Source organism: Fukomys damarensis, unplaced genomic scaffold (genome assembly GCF_012274545.1).
Source record: "Fukomys damarensis isolate Sample0158 unplaced genomic scaffold, DMR_v1.0_HiC HiC_scaffold_16, whole genome shotgun sequence".
NCBI lineage: Eukaryota > Metazoa > Chordata > Mammalia > Rodentia > Bathyergidae > Fukomys > Fukomys damarensis.
Window position 1 is genome coordinate 44,454,744 of NW_022900928.1, and position 15,549 is coordinate 44,470,292.

Genomic DNA, 15,549 nt, shown 5'->3' on the forward strand with positions numbered 1-15,549 from the left:
TAAAAAAAAAAAAAAAAAAAAAAGAAGAAAAGAAAAGAAAATGATAAGGTAATGAGAGAAGTTTGTTTCTGGGAGTTGAAATGTGTATGTTTGTAATTAGAGCTCAGTTTTAAGAAAATATTTATTAAGTAGAATCTGATTTTTAATTTTAAAAAGTATTGTTTCTCTTGTAATTAGCTTGTGGTTGAAATGGCTTTTAGATGATTATCAAAATTACAGTTATTTTTTATCTTGAAAGTTCAGAAATAAAAAAAAACATACAAATATAGGATGGCTCGGTTATATATGAAAGGATATTTTATGAATAAATGATCAGAATAAGCACCAGATACTCTCTTAGGTTTTTCATTTTGTCAGCCTTCCTGTTTTTATGTTGTGCCATCTGCCATGTAATATTTGATACAAGATTCAAATGGAGGAGTCATATTTCAGCCACCCTCAGTACCATCTGAGATGATAAAAGGCAGGCAGTATTTCATCCATGATGCTTTTGTTTACCTTTGTCATAATTCCTTATGTTCATAACAAGCTAAGATCAAAAATTTATAAAATTCAAATAAAATACTAAGTGCTTTTGTAGGTATGAATTAGATGTAAATAAGCAGTTTTCTCTTTTTCTTCCAACTTCTTATGAAAAAAGTTAAGAGCCAGTCATGGGACATGCCTACTATAATCACCATACTCAGAGCCTGAGGTGAGAGGATTTGGAGTTTGAGGTCAGTCTGGGCTGGGCTTTATAGCAAGACCCTGTTTCAAAAAATCAAACAAAAAGGTTTGGGATATAGCTCAGTGGCACAGCACCTGCTTGGCAAGTGCAAGTCCCTGAGTTCGATTCCTGGTACCAAAAAAGACAAAAACAAAAACAAAAAATCAAACAATTAAATCATACCTTTAATTCCAGAAGTCTGAGAGGCTGAAGCAGAAGGATCACAAAGTCTAGTCCGGTCTGGCGACTTAGTGATTTAGTAATACCATTTCTCAAAAAATAAATACATACATACATAAAAAGGGCTGAGAGTGTAGCTCCTTGTAAAGGCCCTGGGCTCGATGCCAGTAATTGTGGAAAATGGACATGATAGTGTTTTTCCTATAAATACAGTGACGTAATTGTAATTTGATTTGACATATCCTATAAGCACTTTATTCAGCAGATTTAAAAATGAAATGTCTCAGAGCTGGGGATGTAGCACAGTGGTAGAACCTTTGCCCTGGATGTGTAAAAGCCCTGGGTTCTATCCCCAGTATGGATAGATAAAATCTAGAGCAAAAGCCATGTCTTCTTAAATAATTTAAAAAGTTCAAATAAACTTCTTAACTGAGGTAAGAAAGATTGATTACATTAAAGGCACCCAGGCCCAGGATTTAGCTTAGTAGCGCCACGCCTGCCTCTCAAGCATAAGGTCCTGTATTTGATTCTTGGTACGGGGGTGGAGGGAAGATACCTACATGATATTTTGGAGTACTACTGGATTTAGTATTTTTACTAAAACTTAAATAACAGCTCTGAAGAAAAGAGATTTATTTTACTGTGAGTAGAATTTTAGCTTATCGCAAGTGAAGTTACTGATTGTCTTAGTCCATTTTCTGTTGCCAGTAATACAGTACCACAGACCAGGTAAATTAAGAAAAATGGTGTACTTTGGCTTGCATTGCTGTTCCAAAGCTGTGCAGCTGCATTTGGTGATGGCCTTCTCGCTTGCGGAGTCCCAAGCCAATAATGGACAACACATGGCCAGAAATGGAGTGTGTGAGAGACCAAGCCATACTGGCTTTTATTGCACTTATTCTGGAAATAACTCATTGACCCAGTAATCTATTAATCACTTGAAAGGATGAATTAATTCATGATTTGATGTCCCAAAGGTCCCACTTAGACCCACTTCTTAATATTTCATAACAGATTAATTTTCAACCTAAGTTTTGGAGAGGTCAAATTACAGCACTTGATTAAAATACAAAAGATATTTTTGCATTTGATCCAGATTTAAGTGAAAATTAATGCCTTTAACCTAAACTACATATTTTTTAATATTCCATTTTCCAGAACATTGAAGTAAAAAGAATTTCCTCAGTGAAAGCCAGCAGTTCTACCTACCATCATATTTCCACTTTTGTGAATAGACAGATGGAAACAAAGCAGGTGATTGACTCATTGTTTGTTCATCTTATTATTTCTATGTTCATTGAATTGAGTTATATTTTGGTTCCATGCTTGATGTTGTCAGATTGCAAAATTTGAACAATCCTACTAAACATCCAGATAATAGTGATTAAAAATCTCTTAAATATGTTTTGCATTTTCATGTCAAATAAGATATTTTTATATGAATGGAAGTAGATGGCTATTTAAATAGCTATCTTTTAAAATAGTAGATTTTGGGGCCGGGGATTTAGCTCAGTGGTTCTGCTACCTGCCTCGGAAGCACAGGGTCCTGATTTCAATCCCCGGTACAAAAACAAACAAAAAAAATTGTAGATTTTTCCTGGGCGTGGTGTTGCACGCCTGTAATCCCAGCACTCAGGAGGCTGAGGCAAAAAGATTACCATAAATTTGATGCCAGTCGGGGCTGCATAGTGAGTTCAGCCTAAATTACATAGGAAGACTGTGTCTCAAAAAAACAAAGCAGTAGATTTTAAAACTTTACCATAAAGTAGTTAATAATTTATTGAGTTTATTGCTGTCTTTTTATATATAAACCTCTCATACTTTCAAAATGTTTTTTAAAGCTACTTAATAGTTCATCAGAAAATTATTTAACCTTTCTCATATTTAGTTTTTTTACTTCTCTAAATAGTGTAAACATAGTAATCTTATACATTTATCTTCATACCTGTAGTTCTGTGTTAAGAATAGATTCTGAGAAATTTTGAGTTCCAGCTGTAACATTTGATACATAACACTGCCTTTAAAAAGTAACATATGAGAATAGCTGTCCTATATATATTTATCTGTTAAGGTTTTTAAATTATTGCTACTCTTAAGAGTAACAAATGATAGACCCTTATGAAATTTGCTCTTTCTTTGTAACAGTAGGTTTTAATATTTTTCATGTTACGTATTTGGATAATAGGAAAATAAATTATAATATAGATTTGTATGGAGCATAAAATACAACAGATACAGCATTGTGGTTAACTACATAATAGCAGATGTTAAAATCAATATTCAATCAATATAAAAGATGAATGTCATCATCATCATAGAATGAGCCTTTAAGATTCAAGACTAAACCTGAGATTTATTTAAAATTGTATAGTATTAGAATTTTACTATTAAGAATTGTGACTACAAATTGTTGCTAATTTGTTCTTTTGGTTAATATACTATGTTTTTGCAATATTAAATACATGTTACCTTCCAACTGAGATTGATGAAGAAAAGTCTTTCTTTTAACCTGTCTTTATCAGTATAGGGCAATGATGGCGAACCTTTTAGGCTTTCATTGATAACAAACAGCCAGCTGTGGCACATGTGCCATAGATTTGCCACCACTGGTATAGAGTATCGGCTGGCCTTGAACTTGGTGATCCTTCTGCCCCACCTCAGTGGCTGGGGTTACAGGCTTGTACCACCACAGCTAGCAACTAGAACTTTTGTACTAATTTAAAGAAGATGCTTTCTGTATATTTTTCAGGAGCAGATTCATGATTTTATAGTTTTTAATTCTGGTATTTTATTTTTTGCTTCATTCTATCATTTTAGTAAAATCTGTCCATAAACCTAGAATGGCAAAAAGCAGTGTGCTTGGGTGAAGCGGGTTAAGGGAGGGCAGGGGAATGGGGAAAAAGCAAGAACCAAAACATATCATGTAAAGGTACAAGATCCCGATGATAAATGTAACTGTATTGTTTGCTTTAAATGTAATAATAAACTTAATGGGGAAAAAAAAAGCAGTGTGCTTAGCTTTCAAGATAAAATTATTTCTGAACTGGATGTGGTGGCACATGTGTAATCCTGGCAATTTGGGAGGCTGAGGTAGAAGGATTGCAGGTTTTAGGCCAACTTAAACAGTTTATCAAGAATCTATTTTAAAATCTAGAACAAAATTAAGAAGGACCAAACTCTAGCTCAGTGGTAGAATGCCTCTGGGGTCAACCCTCAGTACTGTAAACCAAAACCAAAACAAAACCACCTCTGAACTTTTATTTGCCTCTCAGCTTATATCACATGCACAGTAATTTGGCATCTTCCCTGGAGTTGAATGATATGCAAGTGTATACAAGTATCTCTTAAAAATACCCGCATTCTTGACATACATGTTCGGGTATTTTTCTTCGACAGCTTTTTCAAAATGAACTGTTTGTTTGTTTAGCCTTTTTAACATGTAAGGATTGGTACTGCAAATATTTTTTTTTTACCATTCTGAAAAAATAGTCCAAAATATTTTGTATGTCAGTGTTTGTCTTTTGCTGAAGAAGAATGATGAAAGTAGCCTACTGTAGTCCTACTCTAGTTTGATCAGAAATTTTCTACATTATATTTTGCTGCATTGACTTTCAGGATATACCACAAAGCATCATATGCCTGGAAGTCCTACATTATTGTTGGCCTTTATGTCTTCTTTCCTTTACTAATGACAGTTGTGTAGTGGTTTTTAAAAATGGATATTTGAGTCTGGAAATACTTCTCTAAACTGATGTACTATACTTTTCACTGTGAGACACTGAAGTGTTATACAGAAAAATGAAGTATGTACTACACTGTCATACTTGAAAAAGACTTCTGTCCCAGGAACTGAACAAAATGCAGATGTCTGTTTGATAATATCACAGTATTTGTGTGCTGCAGAAATGAAACTCATGAAAAAGTTTTCCAGAAGCATGTTTTCTAAAACACTTTTTTGTGACTAGGATTCATAGTTTGCAAATTTTACATCTTTCTTCTCCAAATACTGAAAATGGACTCGAACAATTATTTCAATCTGGTTTTTGTTTTTTAATTAATTAATCTATTTGTGGTAATGGGAATTGGACTCAGGGCCTTCACACTGTGGGTTGTGTTCAGCCTACACTGCAAAGTGAGACCCTGTCTCAAAAGAAAAAAAAAGATATTCTGCTTTCAATTTATCTTGAAGAGTCATGAAGAATTCCTTAACAACTTTTTCTTGAAAACTTCATGGCCTAAATGGGAGAAGTGTTTTTTTAAGATTATTTTGTTTAATATTATGTATGTTAATATACTAAATACTGTGGAGATATAATTTTTATTTAGCTTTTTTGTTTTGCCTGATTTTATTTAGATTTGCATAAATATTGGCTTAAAAGAAATACATTTTTAATAAGCTTGTTTAGCTAGTATACCCTATGAATAATAATGTATCTCTTTACCTATTTCACTATGTGTTTTTAATCTTACATATAAAGTCAGTAGTTTTTATTGTCTCTATTGTTTCAACTGAATGTTAGAATTTTAGCATTTAAAATGTATAACAACTCTCACTCCTAGTTACTTTTAAGATCATTGCAATTGAAAGTGCATGTTTAGATAAGAAGAGTAAATCCAGTTTGTATTGCTGTTGTTACCTTAGTGAGATATGATGATGACTGACTCTACAATAGCATAATCATTGGTTATACATAAGATTGAGGAAGCCAGAATTTATATTTAAACTGGGTGTTTTGGCCTTACTCAGGCTGAAACCAAGCAGCAGTTGTTGGCTAAAAACCAAAGACAACCTTTTGTGTTCCACATTACCTACATGACATTAGATGCTTGCATTTTCCTTACTGTCTTTGAGGGTATTTACCAGTGTGTTTGCATGAGTAAAACCTTATCTGGTTTAAAATGAGCAACTTATAAAGAACTTTGCTAATAGTTTGATCCTTTTTATAGATACATGCTTGTGATAATTGTAAGCATTGAACTCCTTTTATGTCTGTATAAGTAGAAAACATGGTTTTAAAGTTTTGTTTTTTTAGTTTTTTCATATTTTTTTGGAAAATTATCTAAAGTGTTATTGATTGACTGCTAGCCAGATGCTCGTTTGGCTGCTGAAGAAGAAGCTAAACGATTGGAAGAGCTGCAAAAACAGGCAGCACAAGAGAGACGGGACCAGTTTGAAAAGGCACATGTACGGGGTTTCCAAGCCATGAAAAAGATCCACTTGGCCCAAGTAAGAATTAAATTCTCTCTGTGCCAACTACTGATAGGCTTACTGATAGCATTGCAGAACTGATTACTGAATGGGCACAAAAATAGAGCGTGTGAAAAATGTTACATATATTTTCTGTTCCTATGATTTCAAGTTTGTCAACTTCTTTTACCCTTCCTCTTTTAAATTGAATTATTCTGTCCTCACAGTTTATCACTAGTCTTCAATTTTACTGATGAATTTTTTAACAAGCTTAGTCCAAAAATTGTATCAACTTGATCACTTCTAATTTAATTGCTGTGTTTGGATTTTATTTGTGCTCTTTAGAGTTCAGGATTCACTTCCTTGTATTTATGCAGCAAAGCATTTACTGGCTTTGCAGTGTATTCATACAAAGTTAAAGTCATGATCTTTGCTATCAAGTTGCTTTGAAAAAGTGACTCTTGTAGACCTGAAAAATACATAGTTTTAGCCTCACTCATCATGTTTGCATTGCAGAACTGATTACTGAATGGGCACAAAAATAGAGCGTGTGAAAAATGTTACATATATTTTCTGTTCCTATGATTTCAAGTTTGTCAACTTCTTTTACCCTTCCTCTTTTAAATTGAATTATTCTGTCCTCACAGTTTATCACTAGTCTTCAATTTTACTGATGAATTTTTTAACAAGCTTAGTCCAAAAATTGTATCAACTTGATCACTTCTAATTTAATTGCTGTGTTTGGATTTTATTTGTGCTCTTTAGAGTTCAGGATTCACTTCCTTGTATTTATGCAGCAAAGCATTTACTGGCTTTGCAGTGTATTCATACAAAGTTAAAGTCATGATCTTTGCTATCAAGTTGCTTTGAAAAAGTGACTCTTGTAGACCTGAAAAATACATAGTTTTAGCCTCACTTTCATCATGTTTTGTTCAGTTAGGGTTTATTCTTTTTTTTTTTTCCAGTGCACATGTTCTTATGCTTGCAAGGAAGGCACGGTGCAAGTGAGGTAAATGCCTTGGCCACAGTTAGTGATTATTCTTAAACACAGCATAAAAATTATTCATCTTGTAACAAGTCTCATTTTTATTTTCTGAATACACTCACTTTAGGAATAAGTTTTTAAGTATTTCTGTGGAAATTAAATGTTTATATTATAAAACTTCATGTGTACATCCTGAATTAAGTCATAACCTCTCAATTTTTTACTTTTGTAAACTAGAAGTGAATTATAATTAAAATAACAATTTCTGAATTTATTAGTAATTCTCATCTAAGATTAAACCTATTGAAAAAATACACATGAAAAGCAGTCGTAAATTGAACATATTCTTCCATAAAAGCAATAGTGTTTAGTGGTTATAAAAATGGACTCTATAGACATTTGCCTGGATTTACCTCCTAATTGGCTGTTTGATTACAGGCAGTTTACTTCATTCCCCTGAGTCCTGTTGCATCATCAGTTTTATCAGCACTAATGGGCTTAGTAAAGCCCTTAGAAATGTATGTGGACTCTCATAAGCTCATAGTAAATGTTAGGGGTATGGTCATTGTTATTATAAATAATACAAGTAGAGTAACATGCGCAAATGTTCAGTGAGCTAGAATAGTACACTTATTCATGTAACACTGCAGTTAATTTGTTAAGATGAATCTTAAATGAAGTAAAGTTGTTCATAATTTGATTGTTTCAGAGTATGGCCAAAAAAATCCATCTCTAAATGGCAAAATAGTTAAGACACACAAAAGAATAAATAATGTGTTCGTCACTTGACAAACACGGAGGCTCTTTTGACTTACTGTATATGTAATGTTTCTTACAGAAGAATGGTCATCGTCATCAAAAGCCACCCAACCTCTCTGCTAATCGATTTCCTTTTCCCTGTGTGAACTTTTATGTTGCAGACCTGAGCTTCTGAGACTGTTTCCCACTGGGGTCTGTGGTCAATAGTATTTAGCCTCCATCTGCTTCTGCAATTTTGTCTTCTTTTCTTACTCACCCTTGCTCTACATGCCCTGCTGTTTTCTGAATTCCCTATGCCTTTGTCACCACACTTTTGTGTCCAGTTATTTTTTCTTGTACTCTTACTTTACCCACTTTTATCTGTTTAAATCCTCCTTCCAAGGACTGAAGAGTCTCTCTTTTCTTTACCCTCTACCACCAAAATTTAGTTACATAACCTCACTAAAATACTGCTTAAATTTTCGTACTAGCCATGTTCTAACTTCAAGGGATATGTGCAGGTCCCACCTTCCATCCCCCACCTTTTCTTGTGGTGCTGGGATTCTTTTTAGAATTTATTTAGAATTAATTATTTTAGAATTATTTTTAGCATTTTTATTTTTAGACTTCATTTATCAGAAATCCAGTTTTGTTCCCTTACTACTAAATATTGTGATGAACAGCACAGACTTTATGTCTTACCCTCATCTCTGTCTCCAGCATTCTGAACTTTTTGACTTGGCTGTCCCACAAACACCAAAACTCAGGGATCCACTTTAATCGTTGCAATCAGTATGGAGTAGCCAGGCGTGCAATTACATGCCTGTAGTCCCAGCATTTGTGAAGCTGAGTCAGGAGGATTGCTGTGAGTTCAAAGACAGCCTGAGCTCCATAGTCAGTTTGAGGTCAGCCTGAACTACATAGCAAGACCCTGTCTCAAAAAAAAAAGGTATGGAGTAATAAGAAATATCATCTATTGAGTTAGTCACTGTGGTTCTTAGTGCTTACCTGAGACAGGTACGTGGAGAACTGGACCACAGCACATTGCAGGAGCCATGGAAATTTAAATAGAGATATCTTTAGGAAGGAGAACTGTAGCTGGCTGATACTTTTGAAGCTTTATGGTCTAACCAGTACCTCCCTTTCATGGTATTAACATGCTACTGTTTGGTAATCTCACTGCTAGGTTAGAGTTGAGATTCCCCCCTGCGCTACCACTTCTGGTATCTGGCATTCAGCAAACATTTATTGAATGGATAAATTAATTAATGTAATTTGTCTTGTAGCAGAACAAATGATAGAGAAGGGAGAGGACCCTAGGCCCTGTTGTTCATGGTTTCCCCACTTTTCTTCACCATTACTGTTACTATCCAGTTTGACTCAGCTCTCATTAATCTCTTTATTCTTGAAGAATCAAGAGAAACTAATGAAAGAACTCAAACAGCTGCAACAAGAAGACCTGGCACGTAGGAAACAGACTGTAGCACAAATGCCACCCCAACTAGTTGAACTTCCATACAAACGCAGAGAGATGAAAGAAGACTGGCAGAGAGAGCTGGAATTTGCATTTGAAGATATGTACAATGCAGACAGGAGTAAGATATTTTCAGTAGACTTTCAGCAGTGCTTTTAAATATTTTGGTGGGAAAATATATCTGTAATGATTAAAGTAGTTTTTGTTTTTAAATGAGTTCTCAATGTGGAAGAGGCCTTCATATTTTAGATTTAAAAACTATGATGGCCTTTAACATTTTTATGATCAAATTTTTTTTAATCACTGGGATGGAAACATATCTCTATATTTCTTTATTAAGAGGTGAAAGGAAACCTGGTCTTGCATCTTGAACCAGAACCTTTGCCCACTGTGACTGATCAGATCCAAGATGAAGAATTGGACCTTTCAATGGACCAAGAAAATATAGGTGAAACTGAGAACCTTCCAGTGACAGAAGCTGAAATATGTTCTAGTGAAACAGACGGTAAAACCCCTTCTAAACTGAATATTACAGTATTTCACAGACAAAAATATTATTCACTAGCCAATAGTTAGGGAAATTAGCTCTAATTTATTTGCAAACAGTGACTGATACTAATCGTAATGGTAGTAAGAGGAAACAATATTTTAATATTTCCATCATTATAGTCTCGTTTCATATCCCTAAGAAGGAAGCTATATAGTCTGGAGATTTTTAGGTTAAGTTAGATGCTCAATTCTGAATTCATGTGAAGAGTCAGCATTTATTTTTAGACTTCATTTCATCAGAAATCCAGTTTTGTTCCCTTACTACTAAATATTGTGATGAGTAGCACAGACATTCTATCTTAACACTCATCTCTGTCTCCAGCATCCTGAACTTTTTCACTTGGCTGTCCCACAAACATCTAAAACTCAGTATCTAGCAAAAAGACTTTCATCATCTCTTGTGAAACCTACTTTTCCTTCTTTATCTTGGTAATAGTACCATACTCCATTGTTACTGAGCCCAAACCAGTAGGATTCAATTTACCTTTAGCATTTCCCTCTATTATTTCCACATCTCCTTTAGGATCAACTCTCCTTCATTGAATTGGTCTCTTTTTTTCTCCTTATCTCTATGAATATTGACTTGTTTAAAAACCGCTCAGAATGTCAAAAATCTGTATCCGTCACTATAAAAGCAAGCAGCCGTTTAGATTTCAACTTTTGTAGGGTCTCCTGTTTAATCTTCTCTGTAGGCTCAAGGCTTTATCTTTTCCTTGTCCTCTGCCCACATTGCTGTTCAGACAAGTATAAGGTACTGTGTTTTGGCTTTCACATAAATTTAATGAAGCATGTTTTCAGTACTTAACTTGCCTTTCTTCCAAGGTTCTCACTTACACTTTATTTTTGGCTCCTCCAGAAACTTTTCTTTTCTTGCTGTATCAGCAGTGTCTCTAAAAAGGTGTTTTTACCATCTCATCCATCTTTTTTTAGTTGTTTGGATGAGCGGGGAGGGTATCATTCAGATCTCTAGTTTGTCAGAATTGGAGGTCTAGCCTAAAGGGACAGTTATTTTTCAGTTCCAGCTGATCCCTTTTAGAATTGCTGGCTTGATGTTGCCAAGTCTTAGTATTTTTTATAAAAACCTAGGAAGCTGGCCATTATAGGACATTTCTGTAGCCCTAACAACCCCAGAGGCTGAGGCAGGAAGGTCACTTTCTTTCAGGAAGTTAGGGCAAACGTGGGCAACATAATAAGATCCCATCTCTTTGAATTAAAAAAATAAAAATAGGGCTGGGGATTAGCTCAGTATTCCGCTGCCTGCCTTGTAAGCATAAGGTCCCAAGTTCTATCCCTGGTACCCTCCCAAATTATAAAAGTAAAGCTACATGTTTCATTGTTTATTAAATCATTACTTTTAAATATTAGTACTTAATGCTTCTTAAAAATGAGTGGATTAGCCACGTTTGGCAGTGCACATCTGTAATTCCAGCGGTCTGGGAGGCTAAGGCAGAAGGATGGCAATTTTGAGACCAGCCTAGACAATTTAACAAGACCTTGTCTCAAAATGAAACATTTTTTTAAAGAGGCTTGGAGTGTAGCTCAGGGCATAGGTCTGGTTCAGTCTCCAGTACCACACATACATAAAAACAGTTACCTAAGCATGTGATTCTATGTTTACATGAAGTTAAAAGAAAATCGAGTGGACAGAATGAGGAAAATGTTTTCCAGATAAAACCAGGAGTGATTTGAGAGCAACTGATTTGCTTTTAGGTTTTAAAGTAAAGTTTTCCTCTGTGGCCTGCTAAGAAGTTTGGAACCATTCTCTAGTAATAGTATAAAACATACACTGTGTATTTCTAATACTAGCCTTACCTAGAAATTAATGAGGAGGTATGCGGTCTGCCTTCATGTAGCAAGCAGGATAAACATCCTTCTGATAAGTTTTTAAGGTTGTAATTTGTGTTACACAGATATTGTTGGAAAATACTTGAATTTTGGCACATTTATATCTAAATTTAAGTTGAAAGTATTCCTGAAGATAAAAATAGGAACTGAATCAAAAAGCATTGTGTATATTGCTACATTTTAAGTACTGACAAAAGATAAAGTTGACTTTTGTTTTAACCCACTAATTGAGACAGTAATTAAGTATAAAGATGCAACAATTTGCCTGGCGTGTAAGGTACTGAACAAGGTGTTTTTTGCTTTTCTTTTTTCCTCTTTTTAGTTCCCTTGCCAATAAAGACTCAACCGGTCCCTTCAAAAATTCTTTTTAAAAAGTTACTAAATAAGATTCGAAGCCAAAAATCTCTCTGGACAATAAAATCATTGTCTGAAGGTGAAAGTGAAATGATTACAACTGCTAGTGAAGCTGAGAGTAAAGCAGCAACAGGTGAATCTGGAATGATTGCCAGTGAGGAAAGAACACTATCCACAGAGCAGGACCAAGGTAGTTCTCTCTAATAGTCCTGTTCTTTTTTTTTTTTTTTTTTTCTTGGTAACAGGGATCGAACTTGGGTCCTTGCGCTTGCGAGGCAGGTGCCAGAACCACTGAGCTAAATCCCTGGCCCTAATAGTCCTGTTTTGTAGTGTGTAACCCCTTTATAATTTGTTTAAAACCATGCTCATTTTCTGAAAAATCAATAACCAGAAATCAAACACTTAAAAGCTTAATTCTGTAATTTAAAGGCAACAGATATTGAAAACCTTGGTCTCCTTTTGAGGTACTTTGATTGTAGTATTACGAGTCATTTATATATATAAATTCCAGTGTAATTGATGAACCAAAATTAACCAGTTCCCTATTACTGGGATTTTAGGAATTTTTGTTCATTTGTTTGTTTTGGGTATTTCTGGTGAAGTGTCTGCCCACATCTTTATTTTCTTAGGAAGAACTTTGAAGAATTTCTGAAGCAAAAGATTAGAATGTGTTCGTGGCTTATATTAGGTGTATTTTTCTTCTTCTGCATTTCCACCCATGATTTGGGTTTTTTATTTGTTAATTTTAAAGAATAGCTTTGGTTATAAGTAGGCTATTGAATTTATTTCTGGAATTTACAAAGGTCATACTAACAATATTTCCTTCAATTATATGTGAGCAAATATGAATTATGAAGATGTAACTCTTTTGTTTCTTGGAGTTTTATATTTTTGATTTCTTTAAACATGTATTTGTATTTTTATGAAAATGTTTTGCCAACAGACTTGAGAGAAGTGACGTATGGCCTGTATTTGGATGGTGGATTTTATGCTAAAAGCAACAGGAAGCCTTGAAATACACACTTCATTTGGTCTTTTGATACCACTCTCTTGATCTTGCTACATCATTGGTTCCTCCTTCATGGTTCCCTTTTCTGTTTATCCATATTTCCATGACCAGGAGCCATTGTTCCCAAAGCTCATTCTTCAGGATTTTTCTCTACCAAAACTCCTTAGTTAATCTCTAATGTCATACTTTACATTACTATCTGTATACTAATGTCCTCCAAAGTACATGTTTCTAGACTTGGCCTCCCTTTTGATTCAAGTCATTTACTTAACTTTATTTGCTATCTTCCCTTGTATATCTGATAACCCCCCCCTTTTTGTTATTTGAGATAGGGTCTTAGCTGTGAGAATCTCAAACTTGAGAATTTGTCCAAAACTGAACTCCCGATATCCCCTCTTATCCTACACCTGCTTTTCTTACAATCTTCCACAGTCTAAAAACTGGGGATATTTTAATTTCTTTGCTCAAGTCAAAAAGTTTGTAATCATTTTGGTTTCCTTCTTTCATATCTTACATTTAACCAGCAACAAATCCAGTTGATCCTGTCCTCAAAATGCACCTAAAGCCTAGTCATCTCTCACCACATGTCATTCTACTTTGAGCCACATTTGTTTTATAATACAGAGTGTGCGTGTGGGGGGGTGGTGTGGGGGTGGTATAGGATGGTACTCAGGAGTGCTCTCATGCTGAGCTACTTCCCCAACCCTTCCTATTTTTTATTTTGAGACAGGCTCACTAAGTTGCCCATACTCGCTTTAATCTTGGAATTTTCGTGTCTTACTCTGACAAGAATGTGGGTTTCCAGGCATGTGCCACTGTGTTTAGTTTCTAGTATAAATTCTTTTAGTTGTCTATATCTTTAGCTTTCATATCTTCTTTCTAGAGTCTATTCAGAGTGATCCTGTAAAAACATGTCAGCTTATCCCATCTTATGGGTGAAGTCCTCCAATAACTATCAGTTTCACTGAGTGGAAACCAAACAAATTATAATGGCTTCACAATTTTTTATGGTCTACACACACACTCACACACACACACACACACACACACACCCCACTTGTACCCTTACATCTCTGGCCTCAATTTCTGCCACACTTCCCACCCCAACCACTGTCCTGTAGATGCTGACTTCCTTTATTTCTCAAACAGAATAGTTCACATGGTTCCTGTGGACTTTGTGGGTTCAATCCCCATTATGACAAATTTAAAGGGGGAAAAAAGGTAACTGGATTTTACCTAAGACATTGAGGTGGACCAAGATTGAATGGTTATTGGAAGGCATATATTTTGTTATTTTGCTTCTTTAAGCTTGGTGATAATAGGGTTATAATATCTGTTGCAGTTGTGGAAAGTGATGTACTGACAATTGAGTCTGGGCCACTTACTAGTGAAGATAAACCACTTTCATGCCATGTAGACTCTGGAAAGGAACAAGGTACTTCTTTTTATCACATCTTAAGTTTAAACTTGTTGATGCTCTAATGTCTTTTTCCTGGTAAGCTTATATGTAATAAATGAGTGGCAGGGCATGATGGTAGTGTCAGAATTCTAAATTATTGGAACTAATTTTTGTTTTGGGGATTCTCATAGAAATAAGTGAGACTCCACCTGTCACAGCTGTGGCTCAGAGTTCAGTTCTACTTCACCCTCATGAGGAAGCAGTCAGAGTTAGAATGTCAGCAAGGCAGAAGCAGGTAATTTGAAATGTTATTTTTAAAGGTTTCTTTCTTTCTCCTGAGTAATGAAATTTTGTTTGACCTGTGTCATTTGTCTTACCTTGTGGCTATTCTTGATATCTTGTTTCCTACCTTGTCTTACACAGACTTTCTCCTGATAAAATGCAATTTGCCTTTGTACTTCTCATTTAACTCTTACTGTTATCTGCTTTGTAGTTAATATTTTTGTATATATCTTGTATTGCTATAGAATTTTTAACCTTTTTAAAGGCAGATACTATCTTTTAAAGTTTTTGGGTAGGGGGTATAGCTTGGTGGTAGAGCACTCACCACATGCAAGGCCCTGCGGTCACTCCCCAGTACTGCCAAAAACAAAACAAAACAAATCAATTTATGCTTTGTAGTTTCTGCTACAATGCCTCATTCATATGAGCTTTGTAACCCCCAAAGACTTTTGAAAATTAGTTTTTTATGGGAATTTTTAAATTGAATCTTCTTAATTGTAATTTTGGTTAGCTCTATTGCTGTGGAACTCACTGTGTAGCACAGGCTGGTCTCAAACTCACAGCGATCCTCCTGCCTCAGCCTCCTGAGTGCTGGAATTATAGGTGTGCACCACCATGCTGGGCAAGAGCTCTACTTTTTTAAAACCTTATTTATTTAATTAACGCATGTTTGTAGTACAGAATAGTGACATTTATTTGGGAAAATTGGTGCATATGATATCTTAATTTTATTTTTAAATTTTTTGTACCAGGAAATGGAACTCAGTACCTTATGCCTGTGAGGCAGGGGTGGTGCCACTGAGCTAAATCCCAGGCTTTTTTTTTTTTTTTTTTTTTTTT

The 15,549-nt window shown here is 35.0% G+C and overlaps 1 protein-coding gene across 15 annotated transcripts in view; it reads left to right on the top strand.

The window, feature by feature from the left end:
• Positions 1–15,549, top strand: part of Cep295 (centrosomal protein 295) — a 49,365-nt gene that overhangs the window by 10,234 nt on the left and 23,582 nt on the right. For 12 of the 15 annotated variants that reach the window (XM_010633671.2, XM_033764277.1, XM_033764280.1 and 9 more), the window contains 7 exons: positions 2,045–2,140; positions 5,973–6,113; positions 9,209–9,392; positions 9,612–9,776; positions 11,988–12,209; positions 14,371–14,463; positions 14,619–14,722. In XM_010633671.2, coding sequence (XP_010631973.1) covers positions 2,045–2,140; positions 5,973–6,113; positions 9,209–9,392; positions 9,612–9,776; positions 11,988–12,209; positions 14,371–14,463; positions 14,619–14,722 — 1,005 coding nt within the window. Of the gene's footprint in view, positions 1–640; positions 717–2,044; positions 2,141–5,972; positions 6,114–9,208; positions 9,393–9,611; positions 9,777–11,987; positions 12,210–14,370; positions 14,464–14,618; positions 14,723–15,549 lie in introns of all 15 variants that reach the window. The other 3 variants (XM_033764286.1, XM_033764285.1, XM_033764282.1) reach the window with 3 other exon arrangements.